The 19,890-nt window shown below is 21.4% G+C and overlaps 5 protein-coding genes across 10 annotated transcripts in view; 2 read left to right on the top strand and 3 right to left on the bottom strand.

The window, feature by feature from the left end:
• The window catches only part of LOC107997289 (lysophospholipase D GDPD1), a 38,105-nt gene extending 28,102 nt beyond the window's left edge, over positions 1-10,003 (top strand). For 2 of the 5 annotated variants that reach the window (XM_062072383.1, XM_062072384.1), the window contains 6 exons: positions 8,107-8,149; positions 8,330-8,511; positions 8,580-8,800; positions 8,947-9,080; positions 9,148-9,265; positions 9,380-10,003. In XM_062072383.1, coding sequence (XP_061928367.1) covers positions 8,133-8,149; positions 8,330-8,511; positions 8,580-8,800; positions 8,947-9,080; positions 9,148-9,265; positions 9,380-9,505 — 798 coding nt within the window. In that variant the 5' untranslated portion in view covers positions 8,107-8,132 and the 3' untranslated portion in view covers positions 9,506-10,003. Of the gene's footprint in view, positions 1-7,049; positions 7,145-7,882; positions 8,019-8,106; positions 8,150-8,329; positions 8,512-8,579; positions 8,801-8,946; positions 9,081-9,147; positions 9,266-9,379 lie in introns of those variants that run through there. The other 3 variants (XM_017055769.3, XM_017055767.3, XM_017055765.3) reach the window with 3 other exon arrangements.
• On the bottom strand, positions 2,176-7,055 carry LOC107997286 (SWI/SNF-related matrix-associated actin-dependent regulator of chromatin subfamily A containing DEAD/H box 1 homolog). 2 transcript variants are annotated; one of them, XM_017055762.3, is made up of 12 exons: positions 6,919-7,055; positions 6,524-6,651; positions 6,148-6,329; positions 5,861-6,089; positions 4,882-5,215; positions 4,534-4,808; positions 4,312-4,449; positions 3,913-4,236; positions 3,514-3,815; positions 3,239-3,451; positions 3,052-3,158; positions 2,176-2,947 (listed from the first exon to the last, which is right to left on the bottom strand). In XM_017055762.3, the coding sequence occupies exons 1-12, from the start codon at positions 7,022-7,024 to the stop codon at positions 2,793-2,795; spliced, it is 2,493 nt and encodes an 830-aa protein (XP_016911251.1). In that variant the 5' UTR covers positions 7,025-7,055; the 3' UTR covers positions 2,176-2,792. The 2 variants fall into 2 exon arrangements, with proteins under 2 accessions (XP_016911251.1, XP_028522271.1); XM_028666470.2 differs by having other exon boundaries at positions 4,003-4,236.
• A 2,833-nt stretch (positions 10,004-12,836) lies between the features above and the next one.
• Positions 12,837-13,794, bottom strand: LOC107997264 (protein mago nashi homolog). Its single transcript, XM_017055718.3, has 2 exons — positions 13,461-13,794; positions 12,837-13,381 (listed from the first exon to the last, which is right to left on the bottom strand). The coding sequence occupies exon 2, from the start codon at positions 13,352-13,354 to the stop codon at positions 12,914-12,916; it is 441 nt and encodes a 146-aa protein (XP_016911207.1). The 5' UTR covers positions 13,355-13,381; positions 13,461-13,794; the 3' UTR covers positions 12,837-12,913.
• A 626-nt stretch (positions 13,795-14,420) lies between these two features.
• On the top strand, positions 14,421-18,311 carry LOC107992506 (synergin gamma). The gene is made up of 6 exons (XM_062072381.1): positions 14,421-16,294; positions 16,390-16,759; positions 16,831-16,994; positions 17,070-17,211; positions 17,328-17,470; positions 17,630-18,311. The coding sequence occupies exons 1-6, from the start codon at positions 15,155-15,157 to the stop codon at positions 17,849-17,851; spliced, it is 2,181 nt and encodes a 726-aa protein (XP_061928365.1). The 5' UTR covers positions 14,421-15,154; the 3' UTR covers positions 17,852-18,311.
• LOC107992507 (transcription elongation factor SPT4) lies at positions 17,477-19,866 on the bottom strand. The gene is made up of 5 exons (XM_017048432.3): positions 19,580-19,866; positions 19,403-19,509; positions 19,253-19,308; positions 18,429-18,558; positions 17,477-17,858 (listed from the first exon to the last, which is right to left on the bottom strand). Exons 1-4 carry the CDS (start codon positions 19,646-19,648, stop codon positions 18,440-18,442), a joined length of 351 nt encoding a protein of 116 aa, XP_016903921.1. The 5' UTR covers positions 19,649-19,866; the 3' UTR covers positions 17,477-17,858; positions 18,429-18,439.
• Between the last annotated feature and the right edge of the window lie 24 nt (positions 19,867-19,890).

Below are 19,890 nucleotides of genomic sequence, written 5' to 3'. Positions count from 1 at the left end.
ATTATCATGTTATAATTTGTCATAATAATTTGTGAATAAAAGACTAAAATTTATTTACTAATAGTTCATCTGAGATAAGAATAATATTATCATGAGATGAAATGGTTGTCGAAATTATTATTCGTCATTTTGAGCCGAATTTTAAAAATCTTAAAATATCTCTTTAATTATTCTAATTGATTAGCAATTTTCAATAGTTAATAAATAACAAATTATCATATTAATTGCTATTTTTATTCATATTTTCTATATGATTAAAATGATATTATTTTATATTCGTCAACCAAATAAATATAATAAACTAATAAAGAAGAAAATAGATTGCCAAATTCTGATTATTTTTTTTAATTTTATCGTTTATTCAAATATTTCTATAGAGAATATTTATAATATATTTTTTTCTCTAATTTTTATTAAAATTTTTTTAACAAATCAAATATTTTATCCCATTCATATCATTGTTTTGAAAATAAATATAATGATAATATTTTTATATAATAATTTAATGTAATAATAAATATATAAAAAATTAATCATTAATTTGATCAATAATAATTTTCTAAAAAAAAATTTTTAAAAACTCATTTTATAAAATATTAATTTTTGTCATGCTATTTATCTTTCAATATATCAATATATATTCAATATATCATTGTATCCCTATTTAGAGATATGAAAAAAAATTATAATTTATAAGCAATTATTAATTTATTAATAATCTGCTGCAAATTTGATGCACATTTTATTTTTCTGTTTCAAAATACTAGAAACTCGTGGGATTTCCTTTATCACTGCTTTTCTATTATATTTTATATATTTCGTTTTTCATTTTTTTTTCTATTCTTCATTTATCATTCTGTTTTTTCTATTTAATTTTTTACTTTTCTTCGTACTCCTTTTCTAATTTTGTATTTTGATAATAATGAATTTTTTTGACCAAGGAAAACAATATATTGTGATAAAATATTAAAATTATTTCATATATAATGTTATAAATTTGAATTGAAACAATTACTTGCAAATAAAATTATATATTTTACACATCTTTTCTATTTGACTATAGATTTCACTAAAGATTTTCATTTGATAATTAAAATTATAACTACAAACAATTATAAAATATTATCGAAGTAATATAGAAAAGTTTCTATTCTCTTAAATTTTTTGATAATAATTCTATCAAATTCTATCACTTTAGATTCTGATCAGGGAAACTTGCGGCTTTTAATTTACGTCATAGATTATCGACATTAAAAAGATTAACGTAGAATTATTGTATGTAATTTGTGCAACAAATCGTTATTTCTAATGAAAAATAATATTTTAAACATTATAAATTTAATTATGTTATAAATAATATGATATTTTTAAATTTAAAAAATATTATTATATTTATATATTATTATATTTATATATATTTATAAATTTTAGGAATTTTTTTTTATTATTTTTATTGTTTTTTATTGTGCAATTTTAATAATATATTGAGATCTTAATTTTAGGTAGATTATTAAGAAAATCTATTAAAAAAATATATGTTTTAAAATTGTTAAAATATATTTATAAATTTGAATTTTCGTGTATTTAATAAAATATAATGAAAAAATATAAAATTAATTATATAATTTATACAAAAATGAAGTTATTTGTTCAAGAATGTGTGTAAATAATTTAATCATTTCATTCATTTAATATGTAATTAATAATCTTTCGATAAAAAGAATTGAAAAATGTATAATTTACATATAAATAAAAATATATATAAAATAGATAAATAATTCAAATTCATTTCTATAATATGAAAGATAAAAATGATGATGAATTTAAAAAAGAAATTAGAATATTTATATAACTTATTATTTTTTAAAAATTATAGCAAAATAAATTAAATTGGATAATTTTTACAAATAGAAAATAATAGAGAAAACAAATCAAAATCATACTAATTTAAATTTCAAATAATTACATAATATTATTCGCATAATTTAAATAGTAAATATAATTACTAAATACTAAAAATTCATAATTTCTAAAATAGATGCTTTTATTATTTTTATTATTTGATTATAAATTTTTAATTTATTTAACTTTTAAATTTATTAAATTTTTCAATATAATATTCAATATGTAATATTCAATCAAATACAACCGTATATTTTATAAGATAATAAATTAATTCTGATAAAAGGTGTATAATATCTTTAATGGTTTTGTACAAAGATCAAGTTATTTGTTTAGGAATGTGTATATAGTAATATCAAATAGTTTGACATCGTTTATATGAATTTCTTTTTGTTCATTTTCCTTCAGCATTCTGTATTATTTTTGTGTAAATATTAAATATTGTGCAGTCTTAATAATTGTTTTAAATTTTTTAAAAACATATCATTAAATATTACAATGTAGATATCGAGCACAAAATATATGAATAAATCTAAAATATAAATTAAAAAATGATGAAATATATAACTGATGTACAAAATGTCAAAATTAATTGAGTTCCATAATTCACAAATAATTTAAATTGTGCACACATTTTTAATCAATTTCACGTATGTAATGATTAAATAAAAAAAGCAAAAAAGTTTCATGTATATGATAATTAATAATCAAATATGAAATGCAACTTTAAGATAGTATTTATATTATTTTTTTTTATTTTCTTCTTTTCTTTTTTCGTTCCTTTTTTTTTTTAATCTTTAAAGTGCAATTGCGATACTAAACTTTATCACAAAGATTAAGGATGCATATAAAAATGCTAGCAAAAAATATGTTTAGATAAATTATCACTTTCAAAATTCTATATTACAATTTTCTTCATCGTTTAATAATCCATTACTCGTTCTTGCATTCTTCACGGGAGATAGTGATAACGATTTATTATGATCCAATCCTAATGTCATCTTAAGTAATTTTAACACACTCTTCTTATCTGTACTTTCATTTTCTACAAATAATAATATATATTATATAATTACATTATAACATATTATACTGCAATATATATATTATATATATTATATTATAAAATGGAAAATTTATAGCATTTACCTTCATCACCAGTAATCTGCTGTTCAAGATGTAATTTATCTTGAGCTATTTCATACATGCCTTCTTCTATAGTATCTTCACTTAATAATCTAATTATGCTAACTGGTCTGAAAATAAATTTGAATACATATTTTTACAGTTTATGACTTTTATGTTTTTTAATATTATTCAGTAATTAAAAACATACCTTTTTTGACCTACTCTATGACAGCGATCTTCCGCTTGCTTATCATTATATGGATTGAAATCAATATCATGTATTATAACAGTATCGGCAGCTGTTAAATTGATCCCCAAGCCTCCAGCTTTTGTAGATAGTAAAAATATGAATATATTTTCATCTTCCATATATTGATTTATCAGACATTGTCTATCAGTTACTGGTGTACTTCCATCTAATCTATTTTTATAAAGGATTAAAAATAATAAAAAAATATAAACAATAAAAACTTCAAAACAGACCTTAAGTACGTTTGTCCTCTAATTGTTAAATATTCTTCTAAAATATCTAATATCATTGTAAATTGACTGAAAATTAACACTCGATGTCCTTCTTCTTTTAACTTTGGTAACAATTCGTCCAAAATCTTTAACTTTCCAGCTTCAGGAATAAGTTCTTGAGGTAAACCTAGTCCAGCTATGCTCTTATATGTTCTTGTTAATTGATTTATTTGATAATCTGACATCCACTGTAAATCTTCAAATACATAATCTGCATTTTTCTGTTTATATGAATGCTCCTTTGCTAATCTACTCGATATTACCTAATATAAAATTATAAAAAATTTAAATTTCATATTATAAATTCATTCATATTAAAGTGACAAATAAACTTTTATTATTTTGAAACTATAAATATACTTTTAATTTGGATTTGTTGTAATAATCTCGCACTAAAAGTGGATGATTAGCCAATTTTCTTAACTGCATCATCATTCCAATACCGTTTACCTCCGTGCTTTGATCAGCTTCGGCCGAAAATTCGGCAATTAAATTAGTATACATTTTTTGTTGCTTCTCTATCATTGGACATTTAATCATTCGTTCTTTTTTTTCTGGTAAATCTCTAAGAACTTCAGCTTTCAAACGGCGAAGCACAAATGGTCTCATGATTTGCTTTGCATTTTTCACTTGTTCTTGTTCAAACAATGGCTGTTCAGCATTTTTTTTAATTGATGGTAATTTCTAATATGTAAAATTCAATGTTATGTAAATATATAATTATCTTATATAAATATTATTATTATATTTAATACTTACAGGATTCTTTGAAAATAAACTCTTTAAATCAGCTTGTTTACCAGCAAATAATGAAGGCATCACAAATATTAAAAGCGACATCAATTCCAATAAATTATTTTGCAAAGGAGTACCTGTTAGGAGAATTCGATGTTTAGCCTGCAAAATAATCAGAATTATATAATTTTATTTTTTTATTTATTTTTTTAAAAAATATATATATATGTAATATAATATACATACATTAATCCTAACAAGGTTTTCATATCTGATAGTACCCATATTTTTTAACATATGAGCTTCATCGAAAACAACATAATAGAGAGGCATAACACGAAATAATCTCCGTTCTTCCGGTGTACTACTAATTAAATTATACGTAGTTAATAAAACATCCACATCATCCAAATCACCGTTTCGCCAACCAAATCTCATTTCTTTTCTTTCTTCTTGAGTACCATAATATTGTACAACTTTTAAATCAGGAGACCATCGTTCTAATTCGTTATTCCAATTTTCTATATAAATGAAAGCGAAAAATTTTATAAATAAGAATAATATAAATTAAAGAAATCTATAATATTTATTTACCCATTGTCGAACTCGGAACAACGATTAAATGTGGTCCATCTTTTTCGCCTTTGAGACCAGCTTCTTTTAAATATGTAAGAAAAGCTATTACTTGAACTGTTTTTCCTAAACCCATCTCATCCGCAAGTATACCATTAACATTTTGTGCATGCATTACAGCAAGCCAATTTAATCCAACCATTTGATATGGTGCTAACTTTAAATTTGGTGATAATCCTTTTGGTTGCCTTGTAATAGCCGATGCTCCTGCAGCAACAGCTCTTTCAATATTTGTAGACAAACGTAGACATTTTTTCATAAGAGCTTCTACTGCATGTCTAGTAGCTAACAATTCCTATTTTATTATAATAAAAAAATTTAATATATATACCATGTACAAAATATATATTTTTTTTTATATTATAAATGGCAACAATAAAACATATTCTATTCAATATAGATTCTAAATACAATATAATATTTACGTGATATTGAAACGACTGATATGATATAACGTGATTCTTATGATGTATAATAAAAAAAATAATTAAATAAGTTTGTCGTATCTTAACGATCTTATTAAAAAAAAATGAAAAATATATATATATATATAAATATATAAAAATTTGCTAACTATATCGCAATAATTATTAAAATATTTAATTTGAGTTAAATCATCTTCTCTTATAACGCTCGGCTATCGCTAACACATATCAACTTTCTTACGAGTCCGATCGTCAATTTTTAAATATATATAAGAGTTATATTTCTTAAATTGCAAATGTAAGAGTTATACTTCTTGTAAAAAAAATATACTTTCTAATTATATCGTAATTTAATTTATATTTTCTAAATAAAAGTATTTGCAATAAGTATAACTATTATTGTTGAATCTCTCTACAAAATTTTTCTAATAATATATTACAATGATCATTAGCCTAAATTTTATAATTCAATCTAAATAGAAATTAAAATTATTACAATTTTTTGAATTGTTTACCTGTGCTGAATTCAAAAGTTCTGTATCTAGATACTTATTGTTTTGGAACTTTTGAACTATGTCTATCCAATTTTCAAATGGTCTTGCTTCTATAATAGCATTTGCTTTTTTTTGAGAACATTGAGACATCAATAATAATTCTGATGTAAGAGCATTTTGCATAAATTCTAAGACTGCTTTCTTATCAGCAGTAAGCTCATTAGATATTTCAATATCTGAATCTTCATCACTATAAAAATTAAAAAATAAATACTAAAATTAAAACATACAAACTTTCAGATACATACCTATCAAATACTTTATCTTTAAAACTTGCTTCATCTGAATCAATATCTATATCTTCTTCAGTGTTTAATTTTCTTCTTTTTTTCTTATTGATTCTTGAAGAATTTTTAAAGGTTCTTTTCCGATTATGTCTGGAAATTTCATCACCTTCTTCATTATTCCAATTTATATTATTAGATATATCCTGTATAGTAATGAATAAATAGTCTTATTTAATATGATTATTCATTATTAAAATAATAAAATATCATTTATATATATATCATTTAATAAATTAAATTAAATATATTTATATTTAATTATTTTTAATATTTCATTATTATTAATGTTATAATTAAGCATATATTTTATAATAATGAAATTATAATCAATAGTTACCTTTTCTGTAGAATTTAAAGAGTTAGTTTCTTTAGTACTACCAGCATCACTATCGCTATCTTCAATTATATTCACTGCCTTACGTCGAAATTGTATCTCAGATCCCATTAAATTACTATCATCATCCGCTAAATAAAAATACTATCATTATTTATTTATAATTTCATTGCAAAACAATCAATAATATTATTTCCATCTACAACTAAAAGAAGACAAGTGTATTTTTTTCTATATTCTTTATTTTTAATTTTAAATACAAGACATAAACTTAAAAAGACATAAATTTAAAAAGATATAATAGTCATATTAGAAATTATTCTTGAATAACACAACAAGAAATGGACACCGGTTTTATTGACCTAAAAATTGAAATTCGAAAATAAAAAAACTCTTACACATATTCGATGGTTTCAGTTGTTTCTTCTGAAATCGAAATTGTCGTAAGTTTCCTGAAAGACTTGAACTGCTTGCATCTGTTTTCGGCGAATTCGAATCCGACATCTCGTTAAACGAATGAGAGACGCTGGCGAAAACACATTTTTATGAAGGTAGCTTTTAAACTTGTTTGACAGGTGCATTCGTAAAAGCTCCGAACTAAGAAAAGAGATAGATGTCCAACAGGTTAATATAGTTACTTATTTCCTTATAATTTCATATTTTCCTTATATCTTATTTTTGAATTTTTAATGATTTACATAAATCTTTCTATGACCATTTATTATTTTTTATTTTACAGGAATCAAATAAAAAAAAGAATATTAAAACTTATTCTATTTGAGAAAAGTTATTAATTATACAAAGTATAATTAATTAATAAATTAATGTATAAATGAAATAAATTTATTATAATTACAAATCATTTGAATGATAATATAATCATATATATATATATATTTTATGCAATTTTTGTAAAAAATAAAATATAAATATTTGATAATTAAAATTGATAATTGAAATCAATAATTACATCAAAAATTTTATTTATATTATAAAGACTTGTTCAATATACATTGTGTCTATTCTTCCAAATTTTTTAAATAATAAAATTAAATAAAAAGAATTAATAATATAATTTTATATACTTACATATGTACTTATATATATATTTTTTTTTTTTTAAATATATAATTATGTGGAAATTTTTCATATGATTTCACCCAAAAGATTTCGTAATTATAATATTCGTTTACTATTATGTCAATTATATTGTAACTATGCACGTCATGCAGTATGTTAATCATATGAAATTTTTGTTTAACTTCTGCTAGCTGTCAATTGAAACATTTATCTTCATGTTAGTCAAAACTGATTTAAATAATAGCAGCATGTTTAGATATGTTATATGCATAAAAAACAATAGAAAAATATAAGATGTTGTTGTATACTTTAGTAGGAGGTTATATGTTAACGTCAATGATACTTTTTAAATATCCAACGTTATTACATAAAAAGAAACAAGTGAAATTTATGTGCCATCATATCAGCCACAGAGGTGGTACGTTTTCGAAATTTCAGTGATTCAATAATTGATATTATTACATACATAAAAGATACATTTTTTAACAAAAAAAATTATTTTTCAGGGGCAGGTGAAGGATACGAAAATACAATGCACGCCTTTAAACGGTTAGTTTAAACTTTTATTTATTATCTTATAATTACTTAAAAGCACAATGATTAAATATAAAAAATGATAATTAAAATGAAATAATAATAAATTAAATAGAATAATAAAGTATTAAATGATTATTTTTATACTTTTAATTACATATAATGATTTTTAAAATGTTTTCTTGTTTATTTCAGAGCTGTGGCAGTTGGTACAGAAATGCTGGAATTAGATTGTCATTTAACAAAAGATGGACAAGTAGTTGTATCACATGATCATAATCTTTTACGAAGTACAGGTACAAATAAAAGTATTTCAGAAATGAATTACAGAGATCTACCTCTATTAAAACCACGTCTTCCAATAGATTTTGATCCAGGTATATTTATATAGTTTTTCAAATTATATATGTTTGAATAAAATGATTTAAAAACTATAGTTTCACAGATGTAGAATATGTTGGTACAGAAAAAGAAGAAGATAGACGATTTGCATTATTGAAAGAAGTATTTGAAGCATTTCCCAATATACCAATTAATATTGACATTAAAGTTAATAATGATGAACTTATAACAAAAGTATCAAATTTAATTAAAGAATATAACCGAGAAGAATATACTGTATGGGGAAATTTTAGTGATGAAATAACACAGAAATGTTTTAAAACGGTAATTAATATATATATTTTATATATATATATTTTATATATATATATATATTATATATATATATATAATTATATGATTATATATATTAAAATTAAGATAAATTAAAATACTAAGTCAATGATATTAATTTCAATTATTTTTTCCAGAATCCCAATGTAAACTTATTATTTTCTATGAGACGTGTAACTCTATTAATAGTTTTCTTATACACTGGTTTATTACCATTTATACCTTTAAAAGAAACACATTTGGAGATATTTCTACCTTCTATTTATTTGAGGTACTTTGAATGTTTTATTTAATAATTTATTTATTTAAATTACTCAACATTTATTGCTTTGTTACAGGTGTAAAGGAAATCCGAATCCAACATATTTACCTTTGGAAAAAGTAATTGTAAGAACTCTTAATGTACTTCTAATAAGACGATGTTTATTTAATCATTTAAGAGCTCGTGGTATACATGTAAGTTATCTTTGAATTATATATCAGAATAATATTTTAAATATGCATTTAAATATTAAAAAAATATATATATATAATTATAATATATTAAAATATTGAAATATATTGTTATAGGTTTATTTTTGGGTTTTAAATAAAGAAGAAGAATTTAAGAAAGCTTTTGATCTTGGAGCTACTGGTGTAATGACAGATTATCCTACGAAATTGAAATTATTTCTAAATAATTTTTCTATTGAGTAAGATATTAAATGCAGTGAATACAAACAATATTGATATATATTAGGTACATAAAATATTCATTGATTTATTTCCAAGAAATATATATACTATTATAAAATATTAAAATATTAAAAAGAAGTAAAATCTTTAGACAAACAAATGCTATAAATTATGAAAAATATGTTTTTATTCTATGCACATAATAATTAAGTAAGTAAAAATAGCTTATTTTTAAAAAAAATTGCATATAGCACAAGCAAAAATAAAGTTCAAAAATTGCATAATAAAACAACTACTATAATACTACAACTTACTATAATAAAACAATTTTTATTATACTATTTAAAATAAAAAATATAAAATTATTCAAATTATAAAATTATTAAAATATAAAATATTCAAAAAATATTCATAGATGTTAATAAAAATATGTTGATAATTTCAAAAATACTTTCGGCCATATTCAAAAAACTCAATATTTCTATATATTTGAAATAAAAAATTCAATAATTATAAAAATATTTTTATAAAATGATTATTAATTTAAATTTTCACATATTAATATAATTAATTGTAAAACAAATTTTATCATTATATCAACTGTTAATTCGAATTTATATAACTTTAAATATTAATTCGCATTTATTGCATGATTAGTATTATTTTATTATTTTATATATATTAAAACAAACAAATTGAGATCCAAAGTCGTTAGTAAGTCGTAAGTATATAATTATTGATATTGCACATAGATTTTTATTATTTATATAAAATTTATTGCAATATATATACACATCTATAAGTAAAGATATATTAACAAATTTGTGAATAATTTCTGCTAAAAAATTATTTTTTTAATTTAATTTATATTTATTAAAAAGGCAATTCAATATTTTTTAAAAAAATATATATTACACATATATATTACACATAGAATTTATATATTGTTATCTTTGTTCTAATATCACTAAACTAAATCACTAAATCACTAAATTTTTAAGGAAATTTGAATTTTGAATATTTCTATATCTAATTGAATAATTTAATACAAAAAATAAAAAAAATATTTGCAAATTTAATTTATAATTAACTAAAATTAGATTTTTGCTAAAATTAGCTATTTGTTTAATTAAAATAGCATACATAAAAAATAAATTCCATTATGTATCGATAATTATAAATATCTTTATATAGAATTCATGATAATTAAAAATTAAATCAGATATGTGATATTAGAATGAAAGAATCGATATATGTAAAATATAAAGACGAATAGGAAAGTTGAATATACAAAATAGAGAAACGAAAAATTAAATCGCTATAAAAATATTGGACTTATTAATGTAATAATATAATATTACTTTTTCGCATACAATCTCGAAGATACGATACATGAATTTTCGAAAATATTTCAAATTAGATCATATAATTTTGTTTAATGAAAAAAACAAATGAAATATATGAAAACCAAATAGAATACGAACTTTAAAACTATTATAATTTAAATTATTAATATAATTGAAATTTTCCAAAAAATTTAATAGGAACTAAAAAAAAGTTGAAACTATCAAAATTAAATTCATGCTAAATGAGTAAAAAAATTGTACGCGTTGTATTATGCTGTTCTGTTATTCATTTTCTTATTTCTACACAGTATATATACAGATATTGAAATGATCATATATAATTGTTACTAGAATTAATTATAAAATATAAGAAATCATTTATTATCTAATTACAATGAAAAATGTTATGGATTTTAAAATAACTTATTATTATTATTTCAAAATTTATAATTCATTATTTTAGAAATTACTTGTGAATAATATATTCCTTTCTATCAGTATTATAAAAAAAATTGCTAGTATTAAAAAAAAAACAAAAAACATAAGAAGTTATTATCTATTAATATATTTTAAGTTTTGTACTGTCTTAATTGTCATTTCAAGAACAAATAATTTGCAAACAATTCTTAATTATAACTTGTACAGAAAGAATATTTATATTTGTATAAATATCTGTACTTTTATATTTGGAATAAATTGTAACATACTTATAAACTTTTATAATTTGATAATTTGTATATAAAATAATGGAAAAATCGCATCTTTCGATCAATAATTATTATCATTATATTATATTTTTATATACTTGTTATTGTTGATTCTTTGTGTAATTTTGAAAATTTTTTCGTATTTATACTATTTATTCAGTTTTGTATTGCACAATTTAATGTAGAATAATTTTATAAGAAATATATTTTATTTAAATATATAAATATCTATAAAAAAATTCTTTGTATTCTTTTCCTAAATATTTATAATTATTATTTGTACTTAAGATTTATTACATTTATGGTATAATATAGATTTTGGTTTTTGAGTACAATCATTAGGCATTTGTATATAAGTAAATACTTTGCCTTTACAATAACAACAAAATTGTTTAGAAGGATGAGAATCATTAAAATGTTTTTCTATAAAAGAATGATTTTCAATAACCATACTCATATTGCAAATATCACAATATATTTTTGTTGATCGAAATCTTGAGTGTACTGAGTCAGTATCAGTGCGCTGACTCAGTTGATCTGAATATTTATGACTTGAATTAGTTGCTTCAATATTTTGTGAAGACATTTTATTCCTACAATAAAAAATAATTATTACAACAAATAATATTTATTATAATATAATTTTATATTTTAAAATGATTATATGAAATTTATAAATATATTTCTTATATGAAATAAAAAATATTAAAATTTATCGTATAAATATATTTAAAAAAATATATTTAAAATTTTAATATTAAAAAATACATATATATTAATTTAATATAATAAGAAATTTAAAATAAATAAATTAAGTATAGTTTAAAATACAATTAAAAAAATAAAATGAAAACTACAATTATTATAAAAATACATGTATTTTCAAATATTTTTGAATTTTACTTTTATATAGGTTAGAAAATTATAACCTTAAATCATATACTTACATGAGATTTTCTTTTATTAACTATTAGTGACTATAATAATTAGTTTTCGTTAATTAACATACTTGTTTATTTTAATATAATATCAAATATAATAGTAATTGTATCATTTTTAATTACTTCTTATCTTTTATCAATATTTTATAATAAAATCATATTAGTACTAGTTTCATTCACACATTTATACACAACAATGAAAAGTGATAAGTGAAATTATGATTAATCAACTAATTTTATGATTCATTACTTTTATAACTTAACATAAAAAAATCTTAAAATAAATCTTATCTTAACATAAAAACAAATAACTTATTTAATAAATTTTAATATCATAAAGATAAATAAAAATACAAAATTAATTATAAATCATGTATTTTTTTAGTATGAAATAATTAAGATTACTTAAATTTGTAATACACAATAATTATACATTTATATAGGTTTTATTTTAAAATGAAGTCCAATAAGAGAAAATACTAAGCACTTCAAATCTTGTACAAGATAATAGAAACATCTTAATCCTTCTGGATCCCGTGATTGGTTTACATCTAATAATGAACCAGTTTTTGAAGTAGTAAATGATATATGTTCATCACCAATTACTATTTCTAATTCTTGACGTCCAACACGGTCTGGTTGTGGCCATAAAGAATCATCTTCTTGCATTATTTCAGAATCTTGAATAATCCTCTTCAATTCCTCCATCACACATTGATGCACATATGCTTCTTTTCGAATCATTGTATCATTTTTGTAATTTGAATTATTTGCATATCGCAATTTACCATCAGGTCTAAATTCAAATTCGAGAAATTCGTGACCGAATTTTCCTTTATGACCCACATAATAGCGTATATAAAAATCTGTTGACATTATGACAACAATTTATTGATATTTTACCTAAAATGATAAATTCACAATTTATATTTTAATATATTAAAAAACGACATTTACAAATTACAGAGGTTATTTTATGTACCTTAGTATTATTTTCCTTTTATGCAATAGATTGATATTATTGTTTATTCTATAAAGATGTAAGCACAATTCTTTAATAATTTTAATAAGTTTTTAACAGTGTTGTATTGTTACACATGGCAATGTAAAACAAATATTTTCAAACAATGGAAATATATCGTATATTAATCTGTGAGTGTTATAGCGTTATGGTTGCCAAGCCACAAAACAAATAAGATATAGAATAGATTTACTATTAGTGGGATTTTGTGTCCTAAATTTTGTATATTTTGTAATAATAGTCAATAGTTTCTTTATTCTTTTTTTAATCCTATCTTTATTTTTTTCTATTATTTCCTTTTCTCATCTATGCATGTTTTTATGATATTTTAGAAATGACATTAATTTCATTATTTAATTAATTTTTCAATTTTTCAACAGATAAGCATTTTTATAATTAAAACTGTTGAAAAAATAATTTGAAATTATATAAAAAATGATAGATATAATAAATTATATAAAAAAATTATATAAAAAATGATAGATATAATAAATTAATTATTTTTTTATGTTAATATATTAACAGGAACTTTGTCAGTTTTTCAACAATTTATTTAATTTTATTGTTTTATATTTATCTTTTTTATATATATTTATGTCATATTAAGAAATGCACAAAAAATATATATATATATATGATATAAAATATATTTTTATATATATAATATAATGATATATAAAAATATAAAAATATATTTTACAAACTATAAATATAATTACATTTAAAATATATATACAACATATATATAGAAACACAAATTTATATATAAAAAATATATAATATATAATACAAATATAATACAAATTATATTATATATAATATGTATTATATATGACAAAATATATTGAATGATAAATCTATTCAAAAATATTGGTGTGATCGATTACTAAGGCGAGTTTACATAATTTCATCATATGTAATTGCAATATTATATAAAATGATTCAGTTTCCACATTTATTACAGTTTATAATTTTCAATTTATGAATCTTGCAATTATTTTATCAATCATAACAATGTTTATATTAAATTTTTTAAATTTAGAATTTTTTAATTTTTAAAAATTTGGTAAAAGAAAATTTAAGAAAACTTATATTTTATAAAAAATATTGATTAACAAATAAAATATTAATAAATTACAATTTTATATAAAGAATATTAAAATTAATTATTTTTTATTTATATAAACTTTATATTTTAAAAATGCGATATTAAAAACTAACATTTTTACAAATTTTGTATAATGTAAAGCATCTTAAGAAATTTAAATAAACTTCATCATACTTGTCGCGAATCTACCTTTGTAACAGAACATTGTTCAGTAGTGATCCAGTGACACCTGAATTAAGTTATTTGCCACGCAATTGTCTCATTTTGTCTCGAATTAATAATCTTGATTGTATCAAGAATCATAATAATCAAGAAATCGAATTATTCTTTATATATTTTTTGCAATGGAAACTATCAACAAGAAATGTAACACTAGTGACATGTGCAAATATTAAAATAAATCGAGTAAATGAGTGAAATGTTTATGATATCAACTTTGATGTATGTACCAGGGTAGTAAACTAAAGGATGAAATTATTTTGCTCGACGAGTTCACATAATTTAAACTCGTCATAGCAAAAACTCGGTTAAACATCATTTATTGATAATGAACAAAACTCATATGGATAAAAGACTGAATCAGTTGCCAACTTGGCTGTGGACTAACTCCACTACTTTACCACCAATCTATAAAATGGTATGGGAAGCAGTACGGGAAGATAAAATCAGAACAAATGGAATACAAACTGAACTATTAGTTGATACTAACAAAGTTTTTCCTTTATTGCTCACAAGTCAACTTCCTACAGAAGTTCTTGGACACATATGGAATTTGGCAAATCAAAAATATGCTGGACAGCTCACAGAACAAGAATTATATATTGTTCTTGCTCTTGTTGCTGCAGCACAAGCTTCTTACACATTTAATAGTCTAGATATATTACATTTACTTCCATTTCCACCTACTCCATATTTAAATATTGAATGTTTAATGAATCTACAACCTATAACACAAATGAATTCTGCAGCTAAATTTCAAAATGATCAAGATAATACTGAAATTGGACTTATTGCCTCAGATGAAAAATATTCTTTAGAAACTAAAGAAAAAATTAAATTACAACAAGGAATCATATCTTCAGATTTAAATGTGCAAATGGCAAACAATGTACCTGGAAAAATTTCATGTTTTGATAATAAATCTTATGTCTCTTCTACTACAATATGGGATACCAATAATATATTAAGAGATACAAAGCAAACTTCTCGCCTTCAATTAGATTCTAAACCAGCAACAGATTTGTGTGATGACTTTTCTGAGTTTCAAAGTGCTCCAATCCCTAATATTTCTAACATTCCCATTTGGGATACAAAACAAGGCTCAGCTATTGGAAGTAGACTTGCAAATCATAATTTAGGTATTAAAAAACCAATGGAAAAGACAAAAAAAAATAATATAAATGCTAAATCTGTTCATGGCACTACTACTCAAACACGTGTTACATCAGTACCATTAACTGCAATATCTCAAAGCAAAGATCAGTCAACATTAGATTGTTTATCAGATTTATTTCCTAAGTGTACAATAAAAAATCAGTCTAAAACAGTAATTCTTAAGGATACAGTGATAAGAAATAATGATCCGCCCAAGGACCATAGTGAAAATGTAAAAGATTATACAAATACAGAAATTGTACATTTATCTAATGATAAAGATGTTTTGAACAAGTTAGAATGGATTGATAAGGTATTTTATTAATATTTATAAATTATATTAATTGTACTAAAAGTTTAAAGTTTATATAAATTTATTATAATTTAATTATAAATGTATAATTGTAGGCTCAATCAGCAACATTGGAACCCACTCAGCAGGATCTTATGAATCTCCAACTTGTTGAAGATAAATATAGTGCCTTGCGTGCATTGGTTCAAGAAACAAGTATATCAACTGAACCAGATTCAAACGCAAGTTACAATAATCAATCAACTGATGAATTTGGAGAATTTGTATCTGCAGAACAACCTGTTAATACTCCTGCCATAAATGCTTTAGATACTGACAATTTTGTTGATATTTTTACTGATTTTGAATTTAAATCTACTAACAATAATGCAAATGCAGCAGATTTTAATTTTATGCCAGATATTTCTGAATCATTTGACAATCTTAAGCTTGAGGATAACATAGAAGAACGCTCCTTAGAGATAGGTAATTAATGTTGCAAATTATTTATTCTATTGTTTTTTACATTATAAATATACATTATAAATAAATTTAAGGGAAAGCTCTTCAGAAGGAAGATGCCATATCAATTAATAGTATAGAATTTATGAATGGTGCATCGAATGCATTAACTCGATCAGGATCTGTGCCTAGTTTAGATCTTAAGTCTTTCTTACCTTCAAATACAGAAGATGAACAAATAATAGACACTACACATCAGGTTAATTTTCTTATATTTTTAATATATGTCTAAAAGGATAATATAAAAAATAATTTAATCTATATAATTTTATAGTCAGAATATTGGGAATGGAAGCAATATATGGAAAGCTGTGTATTATTACTACAAATAGCTGCAAATATATTTACAAATATTAATTCGGAACTTATATTGCATGAAGTTTTAAATTCAGCACAAGGATATAATTTTCTTTGCAGTAAGTAATATTGTAAAAATTTACTAAATAAAATGAAGTTTCAAAGAATTTATTAACTTTTTTATAGTATTTTAAAATGAATAATGCTACTATTGAATACTTTTTTTTTAAATCAGATTTAGCTGAAGTCGCAGCTGTTTGTAGACGAGTTAATTTTTCATATAAAGAAATGGATATTAATATAATAGGTTTTGATGAACTTTTAATGGACATTGATCGAATTTGGGCAGAAATGGAACCATTTTATGCAAATATACCAGTAAGATATTCTTATATTTGTTAATTTTTATTAATTCAAAGTTTATTGTACAAAAAATTTATACATTATTATACAATTATTACATTACATACAATTATTATATACAATTATTATATAATTTATACATTAAAATTTGTACGTTTTTATAATAAATTTCAGATCGTTACGGAATTACCAGCTTGGCCTTTACATCAAGGAGAAGCCATTTGTTGCTCACTTTGTTTAACAGTTATTACCAGCGGCAGAGTAATATATAACGAGAATAATTATCACGTTACTTGTGCAAATCTATGGCTTAATTGTGTAAATAGTAATTTGCCCGTGATGCGGCATCCCGTTTATTCTCATTCGAACACATGTCCAGGTAACAATCATATTTGATATTGATCTGTAGAGAAAAAAGACAAAAAATTGCGTTTAAAAATTTTTTAATGTACGCATATTAATTTACTATGAAAATTTATAGAAAATCAGAGTGAACTAACTTTATATTTAATTAATGATTAGAAAATCAAACATTAACATTTTTTAAAAATTATCCAATATAAACGCGGTTTTAAAAAATCTGGAAAATGTTTATGATAAGAAAAAGAATTTCACGAAAATTGTACATATTCTTTAAAAATCGAACATTTTCAAAATCGTATTAATTAGTTCTTTTAAAAACTGTACAGATATCAAAAAATTTAGAGGAAATATTAATATACTATAATCTTTTGAAATTAGAAAAAAAGCAAAAGAATCGCGAACAAATCTTACAAAAATCTTAAATATAGTCAAAAAGGTTGGAAGAATTTCAATAGAATTCTGAAAATCTGAACAAAAGTTCATATCAATCAAATCAAATATAATATTTTCGTGAAGATCTTATAAAATTCTTAGTGCAAATTATGAAATAAGTAATTAGATTATTCTATTAAATAATATTAAAAAAAAAAAAATACAGTAGTGATCTTACAATTTTTGAAATTATCGTTGACTTGTATCTCGTGGTCTGTACACTATTCCTCTGCTTTTCATCTCTCTTATAACACCTGCTGGCAATCGACCTGATACTGATATTGCATACACACCTTTACAAAATCGATCTGAAAAAAAAAAAACAAAATCGAATCTCAGTTCTAATAATAAATATTTATAATTTTGAACAAGAAATTTTATCTATTTTGTCCATTTTGTTTTAAGTTAAATTAAGCAAAAAATTATAAAACATAAAAATAACATATAAAAAGATTATTGCAAAATATAATGAAATTAAAATATGTTAAAATTAGAATCTTATGTACGCACATAAGCATGTTCCTTAATTATACATACTATCATATATTAATGAAAATTCTGTATAAATGTATAATACTTAATATTAAGAATGTCAAACACAAAGAAATTTATTAAATTGCAATATATATGTATATATATTGCAATTTAATACTTAATTGTTTTATATTAGTTGCATTGAAATATTGGCTTAAAATCTTGTACAAAGTGCTGCCTTTCAATACATATATAATATAAAACATGATTTAGATTATTGTTATTTGCACTGCCAAAACAGATTATTGGAACAGAAAAAAAGAAAAATTAATATATCAAAAATCATGAAGAAACATTAATGAAATAAAAAAATGTCAAAATACTAAAATAAAAAATACCAGTTTAGAATATGATTTACTATGAAATAATGTAACTTATAATTTTGTAAAAGTGTACAAAATACAAAAATAAAATAACAATATTTCTTTTGCTTAACTTATTAAGTATAAATATAGATTTATTACTTACTTATTCTTTGCCATTTGCATACCCAACTATCCTCAGGACTCATTGCTGCAATCATACTAAAAAATAATAATTAATTTTATTTGAAATAAAAAAAATATATTTATTATATATATTAAAGTATATAAAAATTTTATTATTTAAATAACTTACCCATCAAAATTAGAACTGGTACAATCAAAAACATTATCTTTATTATTTTTCATACGTAAAAATTCATCGCAATTATCGCAACCATCGAATTCAAATTGATCAAATGTCTACAATAAAATGAAAATTTTTAATGATGTAATTTTATACAAAAATTATGATAAAAACAAAAATATATACCTTAACCAAAGAACATACTAAACATGCTCTTAATCCACGTAATTCTTTCGGAACTGTTTCCATCGACATATTTAATGTTTTATGTTATAATCTTTGTTTAATCTTCAATAAAAAATATTTTTATTGAATAAATAATAACGGTTAATATATTATAATAAATAATATAATATTCTACGAATGAAATTATCAAAAAATTTTTCACAGACACTTATCGAGATACAGACATCAACTAAATAAGAGAAATGGAAAATGAGAATATAGAAATTACATCTATGGCATAGAAAAAGAAACTATTAGTACTGGTAAAAGAC

This window comes from Apis cerana, linkage group LG3 (genome assembly GCF_029169275.1).
Source record: "Apis cerana isolate GH-2021 linkage group LG3, AcerK_1.0, whole genome shotgun sequence".
Classification (NCBI taxonomy): domain Eukaryota; kingdom Metazoa; phylum Arthropoda; class Insecta; order Hymenoptera; family Apidae; genus Apis; species Apis cerana.
This window is presented reverse-complemented; position numbering and strand designations above follow the sequence as displayed.

Coding starts and splice junctions, on each gene's coding strand:
- LOC107992507 (XM_017048432.3), bottom strand. CDS start 19,648: ATGTCGATGGAAACAGTTCCGAAAGAATTACGTGGATTAAGAGCATGT. Junction 19,510..19,579: donor TAGTATGTTCTTTGGTTAAG/GTATATATTTTT, acceptor ATTTTATTGTAG/ACATTTGATCAATTTGAATT. Junction 18,559..19,252: donor ATGCAAATGGCAAAGAATAA/GTAAGTAATAAA, acceptor TTTTTTTTTCAG/ATCGATTTTGTAAAGGTGTG.
- LOC107997264 (XM_017055718.3), bottom strand. CDS start 13,354: ATGTCAACAGATTTTTATATACGCTATTATGTGGGTCATAAAGGAAAA.
- LOC107992506 (XM_062072381.1), top strand. CDS start 15,155: ATGAACAAAACTCATATGGATAAAAGACTGAATCAGTTGCCAACTTGG. Junction 16,760..16,830: donor AGAACGCTCCTTAGAGATAG/GTAATTAATGTT, acceptor AATAAATTTAAG/GGAAAGCTCTTCAGAAGGAA. Junction 17,212..17,327: donor AGGATATAATTTTCTTTGCA/GTAAGTAATATT, acceptor TTTTTAAATCAG/ATTTAGCTGAAGTCGCAGCT.
- LOC107997286 (XM_017055762.3), bottom strand. CDS start 7,024: ATGTCGGATTCGAATTCGCCGAAAACAGATGCAAGCAGTTCAAGTCTT. Junction 4,450..4,533: donor AAAACCTTGTTAGGATTAAT/GTATGTATATTA, acceptor ATTATTTTGCAG/GCTAAACATCGAATTCTCCT. Junction 3,159..3,238: donor CATAGAGTAGGTCAAAAAAG/GTATGTTTTTAA, acceptor ATTTATTTTCAG/ACCAGTTAGCATAATTAGAT.